This window comes from Lagenorhynchus albirostris, chromosome 3 (assembly GCF_949774975.1).
Source record: "Lagenorhynchus albirostris chromosome 3, mLagAlb1.1, whole genome shotgun sequence".
In the NCBI taxonomy this organism is placed as follows: Eukaryota; Metazoa; Chordata; class Mammalia; order Artiodactyla; family Delphinidae; genus Lagenorhynchus; species Lagenorhynchus albirostris.
In genome coordinates this window covers 146,223,086-146,247,886 of record NC_083097.1, presented here as the reverse complement: position 1 = coordinate 146,247,886, position 24,801 = coordinate 146,223,086, and the positions used below count along the sequence as shown (strand labels likewise).

General features: G+C 42.9%; 1 protein-coding gene across 2 annotated transcripts; it reads right to left on the bottom strand.

The window, feature by feature from the left end:
• Nucleotides 1-233: 233 nt before the first annotated feature.
• GABRP (gamma-aminobutyric acid type A receptor subunit pi) lies at nt 234-22,192 on the bottom strand. 2 transcript variants are annotated; one of them, XM_060146556.1, is made up of 9 exons: nt 22,140-22,192; nt 21,550-21,668; nt 17,078-17,145; nt 16,091-16,308; nt 14,378-14,460; nt 10,838-10,975; nt 10,209-10,361; nt 9,526-9,713; nt 234-536 (listed from the first exon to the last, which is right to left on the bottom strand). In XM_060146556.1, the coding sequence occupies exons 1-9, from the start codon at nt 22,190-22,192 to the stop codon at nt 234-236; spliced, it is 1,323 nt and encodes a 440-aa protein (XP_060002539.1). The 2 variants fall into 2 exon arrangements, with proteins under 2 accessions (XP_060002539.1, XP_060002540.1); XM_060146557.1 differs by lacking the exon at nt 9,526-9,713 and having other exon boundaries at nt 499-536.
• Nucleotides 22,193-24,801: the final 2,609 nt, after the last annotated feature.

Sequence of the window (24,801 nt, the reverse complement as noted above, 5' to 3'; positions counted from 1 at the left end):
AAATAAAAAAGGAATGGGTTGATGTTTCTATTAAAAGATTCTGTAATGCTAGGACTTCTACACAGCTTAAATAATGGTTGGAGGGGGGTCATTGTTTGAGGAGAAATGCTCAAATGTTATTTTAGTCACTTGTGGCGCCATTGTATTAGGATGCACACTTGGCTTAGAATATCGTTTACATCATTACTTTGTTCTGTTGAAGACCTATGGCATGCAAACAATTCAGCATACTCTCAAAAATACATGTAGTATGCCCAGTAAAATACATTGGCTAGCATAAAAATCAAAGGAAATAGTAGTTTGGAATATCGATCAACATTACTGGGGTTTTGAATTGTGAAATAATCAACAATCCTGCCCATCTTATCTCGGAAGATGAACTTGAACTTGTCACTAGTTTTCATTGTCAGGTCACTGTAGTCAACGTTATCGCTGGAAATTTCAATGCTGGCCAAGCTGATCTTCCGTTTAAAGGTGGAGATGGAGCTGTTGATGATGTTAGTGATGTTGACTTCTTCCACTTCTTTTGCCTTCCCCTAGTTCATAAACAGGGCAGTTAGATTGATAGACTTGACTCAGCAAAATAAGTAAGTGGGTATTTATATACTTAGAGGCCTTAGTATTGAATAATTAGGTTTAGGAGAGACCAGTACTGAATGCCTCATAAATTGGCTGGTAAGCAAGATTTGGCAGTCCTATTATCCTGTTTATAGGCACCTGTCCCTAGGTCATCAGCTTGTATAATGGGAAGAATAACCATTGCCCATTCTAGGTGTGCAGGGCTGTGTGGTAAATGTTAATTGCTCAGACCTTGAAGCTAGCTGACCTAGGTTCAAATCCCATTCTGCCTCTCACTATTGTGAAATTTTAGTCACCTTAATCCCTTTAGAACTCAATTTCCTTGCCTGCAAAATGTTGATGACATTAATACTACCTCTTGAGACTGATGGAAAGATTAAATGGCATAAATTATGTAGAGCATTTAGTAGGTGTTTGATGAATTCCGTTCTATTCCTGGGAGGAGGGAATAATTGACTATGAGAGTTAATAGAAATCAGCAGTGTCTTAAGGACTTTGCCACACAAACAGAAATAGTGATGCTCCTTGCATTCCCATGGAGTTGCCATTCTCCACCATGGCTGGGACAACATAGACTTGGAAGAAAACTCCACGGTACGCAGAGACAACCTGGTCTGGGAAGAAAACTCCATGGGACACAGAGGCAACCTGGTACCAGGGCAGAGTCTGGGTGGGGTGGCGGCAGCCATTGTTGACTCTTACTCAGGCAGCACATCAGAAGCAGCCCAGGACTCTGACAGTGGCTGATCCACCATAGCTCACCACCATACCCCATACACACAGAGCATCCACACAAGTCCTGCTTGCCCTGTTGTTTGGCTCCCCGACAGGGCAGGGGTGGCAGAGGCTGGGGGAATGATCAGCTATGAAGGAAGGACAAAGGGGACTTGGACCCAAGGCTTCATCTGAGCAGAGCAAGGGCAACAATTGCTGGTGCCTGCGCAGGCAGTACATCGGAGCGCAGTACACTCGGCCCTCTCTCTGCAGCCTACCCAAGCCGAGAGCCCCCACAGGCCTCCCTTGCTTCAGCACTTCCCCAGTGCTGGGAAAGGGGAAAACATACATTTAAAGGGGACAGAGCCAGCATGGGCCCAACCCTCAGGGCTTCTGCTCCAGCAACTTGGGATCAGATCCCACCACCAATAGGGTGGTGATGGCCACTGAGCAGAAGGGAAGTCACACTTCACAACAGGCTCTAGCTCTAGCCCCTCCATTTCCAGTCCCACCTTCTTGCAGCAGAAGGTGGCAGAAGGTGATAGCTGCCAGCACACCCTGAGGAAAGACATGACATGCGTCAACACCAAATCCAGCAAAAGCAATGGGCACATGCGCTCTGTATAGGGACACATCCACATAAGGATGCCCATGCAAGACTGCAATAGGTAACTGTTTCACCTAAACTCATAGAGGCAGAGACATTTAAGCAAAATGAAAAGGCAAAGGAACTGGTCTCAGTTGAAAGAGCAAGAGAAACCCCCGAAAAAATAATGAAACAGAAATAAACAATACCAGATAAAGAATTCATAACATTGGTAATAAGAATGTTAACTGAATTAGGGAAAAGAATAGATGAACGCGGTGAGAATTTTAACAAGGAACTAAAAAAATATAAAGAAAGATGCAATCTTGGGAATTTCCTGGTGGTCCAGTGGTTAAGAGTCCATGCTCCCACTGCTGGGGGCCCAGATTCAATCCCTGGTCAGGGAACTAAGATCCCACAGGCCATATGGTGTGGCCAAAGAAAAAAAAAGACCCAATCAGAAATGAAGAATTCAATACTGAAATAAAACTCACACTAGGGCGCAGTGGTTGAGAGTCCGCCTGCCGATGCAGGGGACGCGGGTTCGTGCCCTGGTCTGGGAAGATCCCACGTGCCGCAGAGCAGCTGGGCCCGTGAGCCATGGCCGCTGAGCCTGTGCGTCTGGAGCCTGTGCTCCGCAACAGGAGAGGCCACAACAGTGAGAGGCCCGCGTACCGCAAAAAAAAAAAACAAAACAAAAAAAAACCTCACACTAGAAGGAATGAAGCAGACTAAATGATACAGAAAAATGCAGAAGTGGTCTAGAAGATAGAAAATGGAAATTACCCAATCAGAACAGCAAAAAGAAAAACAAATTAAAAAAAATTAGAATAGTTTGAGAGATATCTGGGATAACATCAAGTGTATCTGTGTTCATATTATAGGGGTCCCAGAAGGAGAAGAGAAAAAGAGAAGGGGATGGAAAATGTATTTGATGAAATTATGATTAAAAACTTCCCAAACCCAAAGAAGGACCAAATATCCAGGTACAGGGAACACAGAGGGTCCCAAGCAAACTGAACTCAAACAAACTCACACCAAGACATAATTAAAATTCCAAATGTTAAAGAGAGAATTCTAAAGGCAACAAGAGAAAAACAAGAACCATATACAAGGGAACCTACATAAGGCTATCAGCTGATTTCTCTGCAGAAACTTTGCAGGCCAGAAGAGTGTGGTATAATATATTCAATGTGCTGAAAGGGAAAAACCAGCAACTTAGGTTATATTACCCAGCAGGATTATTATTTAGAATTGAGGAAGAGATAAAGAACTTCTAAGACAAGCAAAAACTAAAACAATTAATCAATAATAAGCCTACCCTAGAAGAAATGTTAAAGGGTCTTCTCTAAGTGGAAAAGAAGAATCTAGAGGAAAGGGAAAATCCCACTAGGAAAGGCAAATATATAGTAAGAATTGAGGACCAACCACTTAAGCCAGTGCGAAGATTAAAAGACAAAAAATTGTAAAAGCAACTATAACTGCAAAAAACAGTTGAAGGATAAACATGAGATGTAAAATATGACATCAGAAACACAAAATGTGGGGGAGGGGAGTAAAAAATTTAGATCTTTTACAGTGTGTTTGAACTTAAGTGACTACAAGTTTAAAACAAGTAGGTATAGTTATAGGTCAATATATATGAACTCCATGGTTGCTACAAGTCAAAAACCTACAATAGATACACAAAAACTAAAAAGAAAGGAACATAAGCATATTATTAAAGGAAATCATCAAACCACAAGGCAAGAAACAAAAAGAGAAGAACTGAGAAGAACCAGAAAAACAACTGGAAAAGAAGTAATAAAATGGTAATAACTACATACCTATCAGTAGTTACTTTAAATGTCAGTGGACTAAATGCTTCAATCAAAAGACATAAGGTGGCTGATTGGATTAAAAAACAAGACCCACCTATATGCTGCCTACAAATGAGGTAAATACAGACAGACTGAAAGTGAAGAAATGGAAAAAGATATTTCATGCACACAGAAATGACAAGAAAGCCAGGGTAGCAATACTCATATCAAACAAAATAGGCTTTAAAACAAAGTCCATAACGAAAGACAAAGAAGGGCATTATATAATGATAAAGGGATCAATACAAGAAGAGGATATTACACTCGTTAGCGTAAATGCACCTAATACAGGAGCACCAAAATATATAAAGCAAATACTAACAGACATAAAGGGAGAAATTGACAGTAATACAATAATAATGGGGGACTTTAACACCCCATTTACACCAATGGACAAATCATCCAGACAGAAAATCAGTAAGGAAACAGTGGTCTTAAATGACACGTTAGAACAGTTAAACTTAATAGATATCTATGGGACATTCCATCCCAAAACAGGAGAATAAACCTTTTTTTCATGTGCACATGGAACTTTCTCCAGGATAGATCATATGGTAGGTCACAAAACAAGTCTCAGTAAATTTAAGAGGACAGAAATTATATCAAGCAATTTTTTCAACCGCAACAGTATGAAACTAGAAACTAATTACAGGAAGAAAATTGGAAAAAAACAAAAACATTTGAAGACTAAACAAAATGCCACTAGAAAACCAATGGGTCAATGGATACATCTAAGAGGAAGTCAGAAAATACCTCAAGACAAATGAAAATGGAAACAAAACTTTCCAAAATCTATGGGATGCAGCAAAAGCAGTTCTAAGAATGAAGTTTATAGCAATACAGGCTTTTCTCAAGAAACAAGAAAAATCTCAAATAAACAATCTAATCTACCATCTAAAGGAATTAGAAAAAGATGAACAAGCAAAGCCTAAAGTTAGCAGAAGGAAGGAGATAATAAAGATCAGAGAGGAAATAAATAAAATAGAGGCCAAAAAAATAATAGGAAAGATCAATGAAACCAAGAGCTGGGTTTTTTAAAAAGATAAACAAAATTGATATAAACCTTTTAGCCAAGCTCACCAAGAAGAAAAGAGAGAGAACCCAAATAAAATAAATGAAAGAGGAGAAATAACAACTGATACCACAGAGATACAAAAAATCATAAGAGAATACTACAAACAGTTATATGCCAACAAATTGGACAACCTAGAAGAAATGGACAAATTTCTAGAAACATCCAGCCTGCCAAGACTGAATCAAGAAGAAACAGACAATTTGAACAGACCAATCACTAGTAGTGAAATTGAATTTGTAAAAAACAAACAAACAAAACTAAACTAAAAAACCTCCCAGCAAACAACAGTCCAGGATCAGACTGCTTCACAGGGGAATTCTACCAAACATATAAAGAAGAGCTAATACCTATCTTTCACAAACTATTCCAAAAAAACTGAAGAGGACAGAACACCCCCAAATTCATTTTATGAAGCCACCATTACCCTGATACCAAAACCAGGCAAAGACACTACAAAAAAAAATTACAGTCCAATATCTCTGATGAATATAGATGCAAAAATCCTCAAGAAAATATTAGCAAACCAAATCCAACAATATATAAAAAGGATCATATACCATGATCAAGTGGGATTTATTCCAGGGATGCAATGATGGTTCAGTGTTTGCAAATCAATCAATGTAATACACCACATTAACAAAAGGAATGATAAATATCACATGATCATCTCAATAGATGCAGAAAAAGCATGTGATAAAACATCCATTCATGATAAAAACTCTCATCAAAGTTGGTATAGAAGGAACATATTTCAAAATAATAAGGGTCAATTTTTACAAACCTACAGCTAACATCATACTCAATGATGAAAAGCTGAAAGACTTTCCTCTAAATTTAGGAACAAGATAAGGATGCCCGCTCTTACCACTTCTATTTAACATAAATAAAAGACATCCAAATTGGAAGAGAAGAAGTAAAACTGTCACTACTTGCAGATGTCATGATACTTTACATAGAAAACCCTAAAATCTCCACCCAAAAATTATTAGAACTAATGAATTTAGTAAAGTTGCAGGATACAAGATTAATATACAGAAATGTGTTGCTTTTCTATGCACTAATAATGAACTATCAGAAAGAGAAAGCAAGAAAGCCATCCCATTTAAAATGGCATCAAAAAGAGTAAAATACCTAGGAATAAACTTAACCAAGGAGGTGAAAGACCTATACTCTGAAAACTATAAAACACTGATGAAGAAAACTAAAGATGATACAAAGAAATGGGAAGATATCCCATGTTCATGAATTGGAAGACATAATATTGCTAAAATGTCCATATTACCTAAAGCAATCTATGTATTTAATGCAATCACTATCAAAATACCCATGACATTTTCCCCAGAACTAGAATAATCCTAAAATTCATATGGAACAAAAAAAGACCCCAAATTGCCGAAGCAATCTTGAGAAAAATGAACAAAGCTTGAGGTATCACCCTCTCTGACTTTAGACTATGCTATTATAAAGCTACAGTAATCAAAATAGCACTGGCACAAAAACAGACACACAGATCAATAGGACAGAACAAAATTGCCTATGGTTAATTAATCTATGACAAAGGAGAAAAGAATATGTAATGGAGAAAAGACAGTTACTTCAATAAGTGGTGCTGGGAAAACTGTACAGCTTTAAAAGAATGAAATTAGAACATTTTGTCACACCATACACAAAAATAAACTCAAAATGGATTAAAGACCTAAATGTAAGACCTGAAACCATAAAACTCCTAGAAGAGAACATAGGCAGAACACTCTTTGACATAAATCATAGCAATATTTTTTGGATCACTTTCCTAAGACAAAAAGAAACAAAAGCAAAAATTAAACAAGTGGGACCTAAAATTAAAAGCTTTTGCACAGCAAAGGAAGCTACCAATAAAATGAAAAGATAACTTACTGAATGGGAGATAATATTTGCTAATGATATGAACAACAAGGGATTAGTATCCAAAATACATAGACAGGGACTTCCCTGGTGGCACAGTGGTTAAGAATCCGCCTGCCAATGCAGGGGACACAGGTTCAAACCCTGGTCCGGGAAGATCCCACATGCTGCGGAGCAACTAAGCCCGTGCGCCACAACTACTGAGCCTGCGCTCTAGAGTCTGCGAGCCACAGCTACTGAAGCCCACACACCTATAGCCCATGTTCTGCAACAAGAGAAGCCACGGCAATGAGAAGCCCGCGCACCGCAATGAAGAATAGCCCCTGCTCGCCACAACTAGAGAAAGCCTGCACACAGCAACGAAGACCCAATGCAGCCTAAAATAAATTAATTAATTTTTTAAAAAAGTAAGCTAAAAAAACAAAATAAAACAACAACAAAAAAAACCCAAAATATATAAACAGTTCATACAACTCAATATCAAAAAAACCAAACAACCCAATCAAAAAAATGGGCAGAGGACCTGAACAGACATTTTTCCAAAGAAGACAAAAAGATGACTAACAGGAAAATGAAAAGATACTCAACATATCTAATTATTAGAACAATGCAAATCAAAACAACAATAAGATATCACCTCACATCTGTCAAAATGGCTATCAGCAAAAAGTCTACAAATAACAAATATTGGCTAGGATTTGGAGAAAAGGGAATCCTTGTACACTGTTGGTGGGAATGTAAGTTGGTGCAGCCACTGTGGAAAACAGTATGGAGGTTCCTCAAAAAACTGAAAATAGAACTACCATATGATCTAGCAATTGCACTCCTGGGTATATATCCAGGTAAAAATGAAAGCACTAATTCAAAAAGATACATGTATTCCAATGTTCACAGATGCACTATTTACAATAGCCAAGATATGGAAGCAACCCAAGTGTCCCTCGACAGACAAATGGATAAAGAATATGTGATATATATATATATATATGAAATATTAGCTAGCCATAAAAATGAATGAAATTTTGTCATTTGCAGTAATGTGGATGGATCTAGAGAATATTATGCTTAGTGGAATAAGTCAGACAGAGAGACAAATACTGTGTGATATCACTTATATGTGGAATCTAAAAAATAAAACAAATGAATGTAAATAGCAAAACAGAAACAGATTCACAGATATAGAAAACAAACTAGTGGCTATGAGAGGGGAGAAAGAAAGGGGAAGGGGCGGGCTTCCCTGGTGGCGCTGTGGTTGAGAGTCCGCCTGCCGATGCAGGGGACACGGGTGCCCCGGTCCGGGAAGATCCCACATGCCACAGAGCGGCTGGGCCCGTGAGCCACGGCCACTGAGCCTGCGCGTCTGGAGCCCGTGCTCTGCAACGGGAGAGGCCACAACAGTGAGAGGCCCGTGTACCGCAAAAAAAAAAAAAAGAAAGAAAAAAGAAAGGGGAAGGGGCAAAATAGGGGTATGGGATAAGGTGATATAAACTACTGTGTATAAAATAGATAAGCAGCAAGGATATATTGTACAGAACAGGGAATATTAGCTATTATTTTGTAATAACTTTTAATGGAGTATAATGTATAAAAATACCGAGCCATTATGCTGTACACCTGAAACTAATATAATATTGTAAATCAACTCTACTTCAATTAAAAAATAAATTTAATTTAAAAAATAAATAATTTTTAAAAAAAGAAAGCCTACAGGGAGTAAAATAAATGAAATACCTATTCTTTGGCTGGTACATATGATCATTTGCCTTTGGTACTTGAGTAATATAATTGTGAAACCTTGTTCACAATAGTTAAACACAAGAGAAAAGGCAACTGGATCTTTGGGCTATTCTGAATCCTCCTTTCCTCACCATTGGACCCTGTGCAGTCCTGGCACCTTGCGGAAGTAGGGCAGCTCTTCTGCACTGGATCCCTATCATATTTTTGCCTGTTAGCAGGAGCTTTCATATGCTAACGTCTATCAAATTGGGCTCCCAAAGAATCCCAGGGTTCCGTAGGCCTGCAGAGAATAATAGTTAAGGGCATGGCCCGTTGCCCACTTCAAGTGGGAATAACAGGTAAGTGTCAGGCTTTGGAGCCAAGCAGATTTGGCTGGTGCGAATCCCAGCTCTGCCTCTTACTGTCTGTGTCCCCTTGGATAAGTCACTTATCTTTCCATACTCGGATCCCACAACTATAGAAATGGAGATAGCCTTACTGGGTTGTTACGAGCATTTTAAATGATATAATATTTTCAAAGAGCTTGTGACTGCGTCTGGCACATACATGCTCAATTGATAATAATCATTACTATTACTCTGAGAGCTGGACCATGGTGTTTCACAGCTAAGTCAGATAATAAATCCTTCCCTGTTAGCAGAAAAATATGCTAATTATGAAATTTGCCACAATTTAATTTTTCCATACATTTTTCAGTAAACCATTACTTGTATAATTTAGGAAAACAAAAATGCGACAAATGAATAAATATTAAATACATATTAATCTGAAACATAAGCAGCTGATCATGTTAGGTTTGATACTGGGTTTTCATGCATGCTTGTTCTTGCAGTTGTGATTTTATGTTGCATACAGATAACACCGTTATTTTCTGCTGGAAATTTAAACATATTAATATCTCACTGTATTTGGTGAAAAGAGCAGTCTTTTTTAAAAGGTGTCATGACTTCCAGATTCCCCCAACTGAACAAGGATGAGAATCACTGGTGCAAACTGAATCACTGGGGGTCGGGAACCAGGTCCAGGTCATCTCTACAGACCAGTATATGGCACAGGTGATGAATCATATATAGGGCCCTCAAAATTCTTACCCTATCTTTGGCTGCCATCTGCTGTAGGGAGCTGTAGTGGGCAACTGCATATTCCAGGAGGGCCCCAAACACGAAGCTAAAGCAGATCCCCAGGTACACGTCAATGGCCTTTATGAAGCAGTTGGTGTTCGGAAGAGAAGTGCGGGACCCAATCATCAGTGTGGTCATTGACAATACAGTGGTCACTCCTGGGGAAAAAAGTAAGCAACGTACCCACGTCAGTGGGCAGTGAACCTTCCATCACCCCGTGGCAGACTGTCTCCCTTCAAGACTTGGCAAGGTGAGGACAGGACTCAGAAATAAAGCATAGCTCATTCTGAAAAGTCTGTGGCCTTCTGGAAAAGGGTTGATTTGTCTATTTTATACAGATATGAGTGATATGATTTTCTAAATGTTTCACCTTCTGTCTTCTCACTGGAGGGAGGAGTTCAGTAAACAAAATAACAGACAATAGGCCATCGAATCACAATTCTCCCTTATCTGTCACTGTCAAACACAAGTTTAAAAATGCATTATTCCTAAAGTAGTCTCTCTGTCTCTCTTTCTCTCTCTGTAAAAGAGTCTCTCAAGAAACCAGCTCCTGGAACTGCCCTGGGAATATCAATGAAAACAATGGTAGAAGGTAAAAAAAAATAAGGACCTAATAACCCAGTTCTTAGAAATCTCCCGTTGGAGCTACTTACCAATGCAGGTTCTTGCAGGAACTGAATCAAGGGAGATCCAAAACGAAACCCAGGATAACACCACCAGGAAAGTGGAAGGAAGATAAGTTTCCAAAATGAAATACAGGACATTCCTCTGAAGCTCAAATTGCAAGACCAGTCGTGTATAATTTCCTGATAGGGTGAACAAGGGATAGGAAATCATCCCTGCTCACCTAGCAGAGTGGTTTCCCTGTGGGATGTTTAACTTCACTATATTCACATGAAGCCATCTGTTGTTCACCAAAACATAGTTAATCATGAACTGTCATCATAGTTTCAATGAAAGAAATTGCGGTTGTAGAGAAGGGGATTTGTGGGAATGCCCTCACCCAGGATCCTCTTCTTGTGCCTTTCTCTGTCATGGTATTCCTGCAGCATCATAACTGCTGGTTTCCTTGACATCTACTTCACTAGACTGTGAGCCCCTTGGGGACCTTTTCAGTAGTAGGTGTGGAGCAGGTAAAAGTGCCAAGCCCAAACCCTCCTGCCCCACCGCACCTCAGAGGGGTTCCTGGGCCCCAAAGGGACCAAGTGGAAAAAAGATGATATTTCTGACTCAGAATACAGCTCAGCTATTTTGCTTTTGTGCAGTTTGTCCCACGAGTTACCTGTTTCCTGCTGCGATCTGGTAGCTAACGTGAAATATTGTTGTACGGTGTACTGAGCAAGCCGCAGGTTCTCCAGCCCGCGCACAGAGTCATTCCCTCTCAGCCAGCTGAACTCCACGTCATTCCCATCATAGCCCCCTGGCAAGTGAAACAGTGCCCTGATCAGCAGAAGGTAGCAGATTGAACTGGTCTGGAAAATGCTGTGATATGGAGGAAACAGAAGCTCTATCTTGATGGTGCTAAGTCCAAGGATGATCCCATGCAAAATTTGGCATGATTTCTCAAGTGTAATTGCAGTGTCTACTCAGAATGAGATGACCTGCTAGGGCTTTTCACCATCAGCTGAGAACCGTTTCTATGCTAAGCATCGTATAGACCTGGTAGATGATAAGCAACTAGAAATGGCCTCTATCATTATTTAAATGATATTTTTGAACATGTATCTGTGAACCCACAAAGGCCTGTGCTAGACATTGCTTTTCAGGACAGTCTAACCCCTCGGAGGGGGTTCTCAGGGACTTTACAGTTGGTCTATTCATATTTTCATATTGGCATAAATGCAAAAACAAAAACCTTCAGCCAGCCACTTTATTGATGTGTGTCAACATAGGTGTTTGATAAATCCCAAAGCAGTTTTACCGATATAGCTGATGATAGTAATAATAGCTACCTTTTATTAAACAGTTATGTCCTTTACACATTATGTCTCTAAGGTTCTCATGAGCTTGCAAGGTAGACCTGCATATTTCTTCATTATTTAAAGCTTTTTTAAAAAATAAAATGGAAATGGATCTTATACTTGATATATATAAAGTAGAGCTTACATTTTTCCTCAAATGTTATTATTCAATAAATGCTGTGCCTTAGAATTGAGGAACTATAATGTTTTGCCCATTTTATACATGAAAATTATCAGATTCTGAGAGGTTGCATAAGTTTCTCAGGATACCAGTGCAAATGAAAAACAAACCAGGATTGTACCTCAAGAAAGTTGAATACCAAAGCCCATGGATGATGATAATAATAATATCTATCATTTAGTAAGCAATTACCTTTCTAAGTGCTTTACAACATTATCATCTCATTTAATCCTCAAATGATACCTTTGAGAAGATAGATGAATGGTTAATACGCATATGAAAAGATGCTCAAGTCATTAGGGAAATGCAAATCAAAACCACGGTAAGATACCACTTCACATCCACTAGAATGGCTGTAATTAAAAAGACAGACAGCAACAGATGGTGAGAATGTGGAGAAGCTGGAGCATTGCTGGTGGAAATGTAAAATGGTGCAACCACTTTGGAAAACAGTTTGACAGTTTCTTGAAGACTTAAACATAAATTTAACCCAGCATTTCAGTCCTAAGTATCTGTCCAACAGAATCAAATCAAATCATGTCCACAAAAGGACCTGTACACAAATGTTACAGCAGTGTTATTCATAACAGGTGAAAGGCGGAAACAAGCCAAAGAGACTTGTACTACTTGTATTCTTTTGTCTGGAATAAAAAGGAATAAAGCAGTAAAAAGGAATAAAGTAACTTAAAGTACTGATATATGCTTCATCATATATGAACTAAAAAACATTATGCTAAGTGAAAGAAGCCGGATGCAAAAGACCACATGTGGTATGAGTCCATTTATATGGAGTATCTAGAAAAGACACATTCATAGAGACAAAAGGTATATTAGTGGTGGTCTGGGAGCTGGTGGTGGCCATGGGGAGTGACTGTAAATGGGCACTAGGAGTCTCTTTGGGGTAATGGAAATGTTCTAACAATGGAATGTGGTAACGGCTGCACAACTCAGAAAATTTACTAAAAACCTTTGAATTGTACACTTAAAATGGTTGGATTTTATGGTATGTAATTTATACCTCAATAAAGCTGTTAAAAATAACTCTTTGAGTCAAATACTATTATTTTTCCTACTTCACTGATGAGGAAACTGAGGTTAATGCTACTCACCCAAAGTCACCCAGCTAGTGAATGGAAAAGCCCAGTGATTCTGGTACCTGTGATCTTAAACCTGGAACTTCATTCTCCAAGGCTACTGAGAAGTGGGATGCCAGTGTTGGGACTAACATTTTGTTAAGTCTTAACCTATGGTATCCACTGTCTGTCAGTGGTTATGTCCGCCTCCATAGCGGGGAGAAGTAGTCATGAGCTCTTAGAGGATTTCCAGGTAAAAATTGTCTGTGCACTTTCCCTTGGAAGCACGCCCTCATTTACTGAAGCCAGCTGTCCAAATAGGCCTAGAATCCCAAAGAAAAAACATATCTACAAAAGTAAGTTGTACAAGCCTCTACTTAGATACTTTGCTATTACAACTGGTAAATGTTCACAGTCATTACATTCTCACTGCTCTGTCCCTGAGTGGATATGGGCAATTGTGGGATGGTATCAATTCTTGTCTAGGGATGGTGTTCAGGAAAAATGCCCTTGGTGAGGTTTCTGTACCCAAATAACTGCTGATAAACATTCAATGAAAGCTTCCTCTGCTCACTGGGGACGATATTTGTGCAAGCGGAGTGCTGAAGTTTCCAAGAGAATCTCACTCCTGGGTTTTGAGATGAGCACAGCCATCCATGGAGGGCAATTGCTTTTTCTATGTGGGGCTGAAAATGAGTTCTCTTTTTGATAACCTCAAGTTTTAGTCTGCCCCCAAACAGCTGTATTGCTTCAAGAAGGTTTTGCGTGCATTTAATCAATAAGGTAATTAATCTGCCTGCCTGAGTCTTTAATTAAATGTCTACCTCTGAAAAACGCTGCCTCATAATGGTTGTGTTTCTTGGATGTTGGCCACTTGTGTCCTTATGTAAGAAGTGCCCAGTGGTTTCCAGCACTTGACTGTAGTTTTTCCTTCTTGCACGAGCCATGCCTTGATACCTTGATAACTCCTATATGCGGCATTTTCTTCCCAGAACACGTATCACTGGTGCCACCTCCCCATGGTGGGCATTTCAGAGTGGTTTACTAAGGAATCATGGAGATCACTCACGGTGCCAGGAGTTCATTTGACACACATCAACTTAGAGTAAAACCTCCTTCCTCATCACAAGAAAATCCCCAGATTGCAGTTTAGATGCCCACTTGCTGACATTACTAGATTAAGCTTTATATATGTATCAAAACAATTTATTTTAGAAGGTGGAAGCACTCTTGCAATAAATGTCAGTGATTGTTTTGTATACTTGCCATTTCTAACTTCTGCTGTGTTCTTTCTGGCTTCCATGAGTTAGCAGATTCTGAGACCCCCTCCTAGTCCTATTGACCCCTGTTTGCTTGGCTGTCTTATCCACTTTTAGGTGGAAATATTTGGTGCCAATGCACAGTGGTCCTCTCCCAAAGATGTAATACTGTAAGGTTTGGTTTTGAGCGGTCTCCAGATCTCTCTGGATGTACACCCAGAAGGTCTGAACCCATTGTAATCAACATCAAGGAGAGAAAGGCCACTATGTATAGGACACTCTTCATGAAAGCACAGATCTAAGTCATCCCAGAAAATCATCTAAGGGGCCCATACGATGTATACTCACAGCTTTCTAGTTGCAACTTGCATGTCTGTGTGTCCATGGGGTATTTAGACAGGTCCATGTTACATGCAACGGTTGTTGTGATTCTAAGAAAGGAAAAATGGATTCATAGAGAGTGTTATGAGGATGTTATAGAAAGTATACACTCCCTCTTAAGGGCCACTCCAAGAGAACTTTCACCTTGACTCTTACAGTGAATGTGTGACTTGGTGCCTACATTCAAAGCAGTCCTGAGTTTTTCTGTGCTAAGTGACACCTGTGAGACTCAGTTAAAGCTTGGGGTCCAGAGTGGAGGAAGTTGGAATGTTGGCAATTCAGAGGCAAACTTGCAACAACATTGCAGAACAGAATCATTCACTGGCTTGTTTGAGATGCTTTTTCATTCAGTTTTGAAACTTATTCTTCAGGAGAGACCCTTGAGGAGTCCGTGCCTATGCAAAATGCTTCACGTAAATTATCCCTTTGAATTTTTAAAGTAGCTTTACTAGGTAGGAAATATTATTATTCTCCTTTTGCTGCTGAGGAAACTGGAGCTCAGAGAGTCAAGTGACTTGCCTAAGGTCACAGAGCAAGAACTTGCCCCCAAATCTGTCTGACTCTAGAGCCAGGCTATTAATCATCATCCATCACTTGTAATCCTTGTACAGGATACTGTGTTATGTGCCATAATACAGACAGACACACACGCACATGCACACACACACACACACACGTGCTGTGGGAATACGAGGAAGGGGCACCTTAATACTGACTGGAGTTGGGGTCAAGGGAGAGGTCTATTGGACTTCTTGAAAGAGGTGCTGGCGTTCTGGCTGACCTTTGCAAAATTCAGTGCAGCTGAGGAGTGTCAGATAAACGGTCCGAAAATTCAGCTCATTGCCTAGCTCAGTCCTTGTTTTATAACTTCAACCTCTCACTTGGGATTTAAGATCAGCCTCATGAATATCTGGTTCCTGGCCTTCTGCTGAAGGCCTCTAGCAGTGTTTGCAGTCCTCGTCCAGCCCTGGCACAGGCAGCGATGAGTCCTCCGCCTGTGGGCTGCCTTACATAGCACTTTGGGGGCATCTTCCCTGTTCCTGCCAACCAGCGGCTCGATGAACGATTGGGTGGGAGGAAGTTTTGGCCTCAGGGATTTGTCGAAGGGGCAAAGGGGAGCCTGTGACTACAGGTGGTGAGGCTTGGAGGACTATGCTTTGCTTCTCTGTCTGTACAAGAATGACCCAGCTAAGTAAAGATGTATTCTTAAGCCACCGCCACCCCGCTGAGCCCCATGAAAGGAAAGTTCTTTGTATCACCTCTCTGTTTGCTCTTGCTGTTCCCCTTACCTCTTCTTGGCAAACTTCCTTTAACTCTTTAAGATTCAGCTCAGAGTCCTGTGAAAGCATCCTCTAACATCACCCCAAATCACTAACCTACTCTCCACCTTGGGGCCCCGGCGCCCTGACTTCCTTTCCTTATGTGTCTGTGTCAGGACAGTGTCTTATTCGGCTCCATATCCGCAGTGTCCAGCACAGGCCTGGCACAGAGCACACATTCTCAGTAGATTCTTGTTGAGCCAAACTGGACTGAGAAAGGGCCCTGCTGCTCTGGGGACAGGGATCTAAGAAGGCAGGCACATGAGAAGGGTAGGTGGTTATTCGAGCGCTGTTCAGAATTCCTTTGCCTTTTCTCCCCGCTCTTTCCCCTCCAACCCTGAGGTCGCAGGTATCCAATTACCTGAGAGCATACAGGACTGTGCCATTGGAGAAGAGGCGGATGAGCCTGTTTCCCACAGTGACTTCATGGAGGAAGGACTTTTTGGACTCCACGATGTAAGTGTCTGGCACCCAGAGGAACTCCACTAGGCGCGCATCCAGAGTGAAGCTCTTGTCGCCTTCGAACACCAGCCGCTGGTCCGTCCAGCGCTGTCTGAGGTATATGGTGGCTGTGTAGTCCTGAGGGGGCAGCCGGTGGGGAGGAAATGGATGGAGGGAGAAAGCTCAGAAAAGAGAAGGAAAAGGGTCAAGTCTTACTCCCCTACCCACCTCCACTGAGGTCAAGAGCACGTACTACAGTAGACATGGGTAAATAAAGTTTGTCTTGAGGTGGTGGCCTGTAGCAATAAGAGAACAAAGCACCTTATTGATTCTGGATAGTAATGCCCACTGCCAAAAGGGGGCCCCACAGGAGCATGTTCAGGGTCTTAGCTTACTTGCCCTCGATCACAGAGGCCACACCAAATTGTTGAAGGTTTTGGTGAGCAAGGTGCTTAGGTTGTCCAGGATTTACCCAGAGTTCACAGTGGACCCTCTAAACTGCCTTTAGTGTCACCTTATCTATAATGTGTTTTCTTAAGTGAGAGGACGGTTGAAAGCAGTTATGTGATTGTTGGTTTTCATCAGCTTGTCTCCCGCTCTGTGAGGGACCATGTGACATTCAGGCTTCCCCCCTGCACTTTTATTCTTGTCCCCCACTTTTATCCCTCACCAAGTACACCCACTCCACTCCCTCATTTCTCCCCTCCTAGCCTTTGAATCCACTTTCCTTCTGATACTCAGAAGATCTGTTTTACAAGCATCTTCCACTGCCTGGAGTTTCAGGATAGGTCTCCAGCTTCTGTCATTCCAAGTAAGTCTCTGTTCTGCTTTGAGTAGCTAGAACATGTGTCCTCATAAAACACAGGAGAGGGGCTTCTTGGGTGGAAGATGAGGGGGCCACACTTACCATGTTACTCTCTGAAATACTGGAAATACTTGCAATGTCCAGAGTCAGTGCTATCTGAACAGGTTCTCCTAAGAATGAAGAAAAACCAGAAAGACTTCCATAGAAACACAAACAGATTTCCTAACCCTACATTAGCACAGTTAAAAAAATATGCATATATTAGAAAATTATGCCTATTGGAAACTTTTAAACAATTTAGAAGTATATAAAATACTTCTAAATAAAAGGTTAATTTCTATCCTCCCCATCTCAGGAGGAACCACTATGTAGAGTGTGCCTCCCTTTTGTATGAAAAAAATACACAAATATGTAGTTAGCTAAATACATAAGAGAGAGACCACACCATTAATTAGTGTATATTTTAAAGAATGTAGCGGTATTTGCTACTTCTTACTTGGAGATTTTTTCCTATGGTGCTTGCAAGGGACTCATTAGAAATGTAATAGAGATTTGGTAATTTGTACACAAATATATTCCCCCCCCAACCAAGTAAATTTACCACAAGACGGCATTCAAGACTGCTCATGGTTGAGCTCCCGCTCACCTCCTGACACTTTCCTCCACCTCCTTTATTCTCCAAGAACCCTAAACTATTTAGAATTGCAGAGCTGTCCACGTTTCATCTGGTGTGCAGATGTTGGGCCTCAATCCTGGAGTCCCAGCAGATGGGCCAAACTCCTGAGAGGGCCTGTCTTAGCTCTCAGGACTGAGGTTTGGGAGCCACGATTCTCGGCGGCCAGGCCAGGCCAGGGACGTTTACTCCTCCTTAGGCTGGACATGCGGAACAAAAGCCCAGGAGTCAGAAAGACGTGAGTTTCGATGTGGGAAAAGTTACCAGATCCTTCAGAACTGCAGTTTTCTCACCTGCAGGTTTGAATATAATGCTAATGACATCAGAGGGTCACGGACAGGGTTAAATGAGACTAGGTGTGTGACAGCTTCTTTGCAGGGTGGTGGCAAGAGAGAATGGACATGAAGTGCCCGCCTGGCTGGACATCTAGAAGGTGCTCAGAAATAATTATCTGTATAAAGCCCCCAGCATTGTTCCTGTCACATCCTACCAGGCACTTAGTAAACAGCATTTCCCTTCCCTTCCCCTCTCCTCCGGTGATCTTAGCTAATTCTGGAAAAGCAAAAACGTTCCTCACCAGGTTAACAGATAGAGTAGCATTCACTTGCAAGATAACTGGGGACGCCTCTGGAAACTGACAACGCGTTAACCAGGAAAAGGAGAGGCCAAATTCAAAGGACGCTTAGAAACAGCACACTGCAGGGAATCAGACAGAGCAGCCTAATGATCGATTGAAGGAAACCAAGCCACAGGATATATAGGTAAGAATTTGGAAGTGGAGTTTTAAAGCCAAAGCAATTAACAATAATTAACTTAATACTTAGTGTTAATACTTGGTGGGAAAGGGGGAGATCTTTGAAGGCAGACCCTGGAGGGTGCTGAAGGAGTTATGGTGCTAAGTGGCTTTCTGCCCCTCAAGGCAGCAAGGTGCAGTGTTAAGAAGAGGAGCTTAGAGTCAGAGTGTTTGAAACCTCTGCTGGCCACGTCATAGCAGTGTGACCTTGAACAAATTGCTAAACTTCTCTGTTCTACGGTTTCTTACCTGTAAAATAGAGCTACTAATGCTAGCCAGCAAGGGTTGGGTTGGGAAGGTTACAGGATCTATCTTATGTGCCTGGAACACAGTGGACAGTGGGTCAGTGCTGGTTGCCCCCCTCCCCGCCCCTTGAGAAATATGGAGAATGGAAAACACACAAGAGCTCCAGCCTCAGTGTGGGTTTTTGTTTGTTTGTTTAGTTTGTTTCTAGGTAGTCTAGTCTAGGCCTTCCTTCCTTTTTTATAGACCGGAGTTTGCTCCTTCTTCCCCTTGAGTTACAAAAGTTATCTGTGCCACCAGAGGGCAGCTTTCTCCTAGGAAAGAGGTCAAAGCCAGGTTCTGGGCAGAGTTCAGGAGGGCCTGCTTGCAAACCTGTGCTGTCCAGCTCAGTCCCTGAAAAACCCTGTAGAGGTCTTGTCGCTCAAGGACATCAGGGTCTGAGAACTGGGTGGACAGACATTACGGAGAGCAACACTCCCTCCGTGGGCCTCGAGGCTGCCTTGTAAATGTAGGTTCTGTAGAAGGCAGCGTGCCACAGGCTCGTGACAAGGGGTGGGGGTTGTGCCTTCCCCTCCTTTTGACTGATGACCCCTTGCCCCATTTTTGCCCCAGGTGGATCTGGGCCTCACGTCCCCTTAGGTCCACTCCAGGCTCAGAATGGGCACCTTGCCCTAGGACTCTGTACCTTGTTGGCCCCTGAGCAACAAAAAGGGCAGTGTTGGGCTTCCCTGGTGGCGCAGTGGTTGAGAGTCCGCCTGCCGATGCAGGGGACACGGGTTCATGCCCCGGTCCGGGAAGATCCCACGTGCCGTGGAGCGGCTGGGTCCGTGAGCCATGGCCGCTGAGCCTGCGCGTCCGGAGCCTGTGCTCCGCAACGGGAGAGGCCACAGCAGGGAGAGGCCCGCGTACCGCCAAAAAAAAAAAAAAAGGCAGTGTCCTGGCCTAATTGTTTGGGATCTGGGAGGCAGAGAAATTGTTGAGTCTCCAACCAGATGTGGAGACTCATGTGCTTGTCGTTAGTGTTCAGTTGCTCCTGGGAAAACCAGAAGAGGTTGAAGCCCCCCAAGGTCCCTTAACATAAGGACCTCAAATCCTAATTGTGTGGCCAGGAAGCTATGTCTCTCAGATCTCCAACCGAAGGGGGTGTGATTGACCCCAGCTGCTGCGCTCTGAAATCTTCCACCACACTTGCTCGGAGGCCATGCTTCCCATGGGCTGCATCCCACCAGGGACTGAGCATGGCAGGAATACTAAGGCAGGCCTGTTCCTGGGAGGCACAGAGATGGGAGACTCCTCTGATGGGAACTTTAGCTCAAGAACTCCCTGGTGGCCTTTGCAAACACACTTAGAATCGCACTGTAGTCTAAGACTCCTCCACCAGCCTTCCTTCCCTCCCTCCCTCCTTCCACTGGGGTCAGACCTGCATTGCGGTCTGACAGTTCTCCAGCTTCCTCCTTTTTCTGCCCCATATTTTGTCATAGATATGGCTCCAATAAATATCTTGCACGGATAATCCCCTCCCAGTGTCTGTTCCTCAGAGGACCTGGACTGACCCACTAATACTAGATCTGACCAGAGAATTTTATCATCTGAAGGGAGGAGCAAGAAGGAAAGGGATGAAAATAGACTGCATCCTGATGCTGTATTTACACACTTCGTTTCATTCAGTCCTCCCTGTGAGGCAGATAATATGACCCCCAATTACAGAAAGGGAAACTGAGGCTCAGAAAGCTAAGATGCTTGCCCAGCAGTAGAGCCAAGGAGCCAAACTCAGGTTTGTTCCACTCCAAGGCTCTTTCTACTAGTTTCTGCTCGAGGTAACAAGACATTAGTGACCACGTTGGTTCAGTCTTGCATTTTACAAACAGAGAGGCTGAGACCCTGTGAGGAGGTATGTGGTGGCCTCATTCTTTCCCTCCTTGCCTCATTCTTCCAACAAATATTAATTGATAATTTGCTATCTGTTAAGTACCGAGATGCTGCTGGGTTTGGTGAGGTAAATAAAGCAAGACTCCCCCAGGGGACTGCAGCCTAGAGCTGAGAAAGACATAAAGCCAGTGACAGTATCACCCGGTAATGGCTATGACTTGGAGATATGTTCAAAACAAAGTGTGAAGAAAGGGGATGGGGCCTGGAGGAATCTGGGTGGGCTGCTCAGAGGAGGAAGCCTTTGATCTAAGACATGAAGGAAAACTGACATTTCACCAGGGAGTCAAATTGGAACAAGCCATTCTTGACAGGTAAACAGTCTCAGCAAAAAGCACGGAGACCAGGGAGGCCAAGGAGGTCAGGGGGCACATTTGTAGCAGGGCATAGTCGGGAGAAGTTGGGGAGATGAGACTGACAGACAGATAGAGGCTGGGCTGGGGAGCGCCTGGTGTGCCATGCAAAGGGCTCTGGACTGTACGCTGAGGATGCTGGGAAGCAGGCAGGTATTCTGAGCAGGCAAATACCTGCTCAGGGGGTCATCCAGGTGGCAGAGTAGAGGGTTAGCCTTGAGGAAGCAGGCTGAGGCAGGAGGACCAGGTGGAGTAGTCCTGGTGAGACATGGTGGGTTCCTTGAATAATGACACTGGAAGTGTGGGCAGAAGGCGGACAGCGTGTGTGAGGTTGTGAGGGGGCTCTAGGAACCTCCTCAGTGGGGGGGAGTATTTCTGTATCCTGCAGGTGGAGAGACCAGAGAAAGTGCTTTCTCCAAGGTAGCGTGAAAAGTCATTGGCAGCTGTATGTATCCATCACTGCCACTCCTTAACAGGTTGCAGGTCAGAAAACGCAGTCGACTAAAACCTCCTGAAACCCTTGTCTGCATATTGTCCCTGTTCCTATCTTTTTGAATTGATGTCCTGGGCAAAAAGAATGACCTACCACCAAAATTGGGCCTGAGAAACTTGTTATATCCTGCTGTGAGATTCTCAAAGCCAGGCAGGGACAGCTTGTCACTTCTGCTGGCCTTGATGGTAAACTGATTCCCCTGGATACACATCCTGGAAAAGAAAACGGGTTTCGGTGCACATGCTTGCTTACGTGTGGATAAACATGCATACACACAGACTTGAGCTTGTGTTTGCATGTCTGTGTGTGGTTGTGCTCAGATACGAGCAGTAACTTCCCCAAAGAGAAATCTCTGATTTTCAGCTGCTGAATTAATACATGTCCCGATCCCACTCCATTTTATTACCCATTTGCTATATATCACAGTGTCATGCTAATTTGGGAACACTCCAAGCATCTTCCCCCCAAACCCAAGGGGTTCATCCATCTATGACCCTTTTGGAAGCTTGACTTCTCCAGATAGAATAACTGGCAAGAAGTTGCATTTGTCCTGGTGCATCAGGGAGGGGAAGGCCTGACGTTCTGTCTCACCGTTGCTAAGTAGAAAGCGCTGCTGCCCCTCCCACCACATGCAAAACCCAAAGCAGTTCAGCTCAAAGCCACCGTGGGGTAGCAAAGCTCACCTTCCAGTGAGGAGACTCAGACACAGGAAGGTCAAGTGGAGACTGTGCCTCATGTTGAGGAGCTGCTTATGCAGAGAGGGGCTGAAGTAGAAATACCTGGGGAAACAGATGGGGTAGGTGAGAGGCAGACAACCCAAAAGGCTCACCTCCTCCCAGCCCAGCTTTTCTGTCCTGTGGGGCATCAGTTACAGCATTTTCTCCACGTCTGTGGGGAGCAGCCTCTTCCCACACCTTTCCGTTTCAGCTCCTGCCCCCTGAATGTCATCCAGGAGTGACTTCATTTTGAAGGATCACATTTTAAATCCAGCCCAAATAAAGGCTGAGGACTTGTTTAGAGGGTGGTTCACCAGAGCAGAAATATAGCTGGTCCACCCTGAGCTGCATATCTGGGGAGCCCCAGGACTGTCCTCACCCTGTCCTTGTCCTGACTTTGCCAGGAAGGACATCCTCGACGACACACTCCCCCTGACCACGCCATGTATCTGAGGGTCTAGGCCTGTTAAGCAGGTCACGTAGCCAGGAAATGAAAACTTCCCGAGGACCTCCATGTGCCAAGGAATGTGTTAGGTACTTTCCCACAGATCTTCTTGCTCTATCCTCACGGTGGCCTTGTGAGATGGGCAGGTTAACCCCTGCATTGTGTTGAGGAAACAGAACTCACGGAAAGGTCACTGTGCTAGTGAATGTCAGAGGAGACTCTGAAGCCAGGGCTGGCTGCCTCAAGACCCAGTCCCACTGGCTGCTCTCCCACCCTCCTGGACCTGCTCCCTGGGTGCTTTGAAGCAGTTCAGATGCTGTGGGTGAGCACTGTATGCGTGCAGACTGTCAGGGTAGGCATGGCCCAGGGGCATGGCCTCCTCAGGTTTGGGAGCTGCTGTCAGATGTCTCTGAGAGAGCAACAGACAGTCAGGCAGGTGAGCCTGTGACCCGTCATGCTGGTGACAGCAGAGTGGAGGTTCTTGGGGTGGGGGTGAGGGCTCAGGTTGCATTCCCAGGCAGATCCAGGCTGGCTCATACCCTCTGCTTTGGTAGCTTCTGTGAACCAGGCCACTTTCTAGAGTCTTGACGTGCTGGGGCTTAGGGTGCAATTCAGCCATTAATTAACATTATTTTACTTACAAAACAAACACATGCTTATTGTAGAAATGGAAATGAGATAGAGATGTATACAGTCAGAAGTGTAAATCTCAGTGATGTGTCATTGTAGGGTTATCAATTTAACAAACGTACACTCTGGTGGGGCACATTGATGGTGCAGGAGGCCGCGCACGTGTATGGGGCTCAGTTTTGCTGGGAACTTAAAACTTCTCTGAAAAGTAAAGTCTCTTAAAAAAACAGTGTAAATCCCTCCCTCACTCCTCTCTAGTCTCATACCTCCGAGATGACCACTGTTAACAGTTGTTTTATCCAAACATCTACTATGTGTATATATACACATATATCTTGGCAGGAAGAAAAATATTTAACAGCAAAATTGGGATGATAGTGTGCATATATTTTTGCTATTTACATTTTCACTTAATAATAAAGCAAATCTTTATTGAATATTGAATGCACACTTGTACTGTGCCAAGAACCTCTCCAGTCCTCACGACAACTTTTTGAAGTAGTAACTACCATTCTCATTTTACAGATGAAGAAACTGAGGCTTAGAGAGGATAAGAAAAGTCCCAAGGTTACGTAGCACGTGAGGGGCAGAAGTGAATCCAGGTAAGCTGAGCCAAGAGCTTTTTTTTTTTTTTAGCATTTTTATGGTTTTGTTTATTTCACTTGCACCTTTTTTTTTAAAAATTGAAGTATACTTGACTTACAAGTGCTTTTAATCACTGCACCTGACACATGCTCTTTCCCAATGTCAGTGGGACCTTTCCATGTCAGTTCCTATAGATCTGCCTCATTCTTTCTGATGGCAGCAAGGTATTTCATAAGGTCAATGTATTAACATTTATATAACACATGTCCTATATAGATACTAAGTTATTTCCAAATTTTTTACTGTTACAAAATCAGTAATGAACATCTTTGCACATATGTAAGCTCCTATAATTCTGCATTCTGTCATGTTTCTCTACCTCAGTCTTTTCCTTCTCACACATCAACAATACCATTATCAATCCACCAATGGTCACAATCAAACTTTCTCCCTTTAGTTCATTTCCTCAACCCTTGTCCTTCCCCTTATCCTCAGCATCGAGTTTAAGAAGCAGAGGTAGTTCCGACATGTGCAGGTTTCCACTCCCATTCCCAGAATCGCTATCACATAAATACCGTGAGCTCCAAACTTGTCATATTAGCCTCCTTCCTACACAGGCACTGTTCCCCTGTCATCAGTCTCTTCAGTACAGACAGAAACACTTGTTGGGAAGCAGGAGTGGATCCTGAATTAGGTTGAGGTGAGGAAAGGCATTATTACCATGGGTCCACCTTGAGCAAATCACAGAAGGTAAAGGTGTGTGGTGTGTGTCCTGGGTGGCAACACAGACAGGAACACCTGTGGCTCAAGTATCAGACAGAAGGTGCTTTACTCTTACTCTGCGCTTGCTCTGAGATTGTATTACTTCTCCCTGAGGTTCAGTTCCCTCCACTGTAAAAGGGATGGGAATCAATAGTTCTTCAGATGATGGTGAAACCTGATACAAAGTAGGTGCTCAGCAAATTCCAG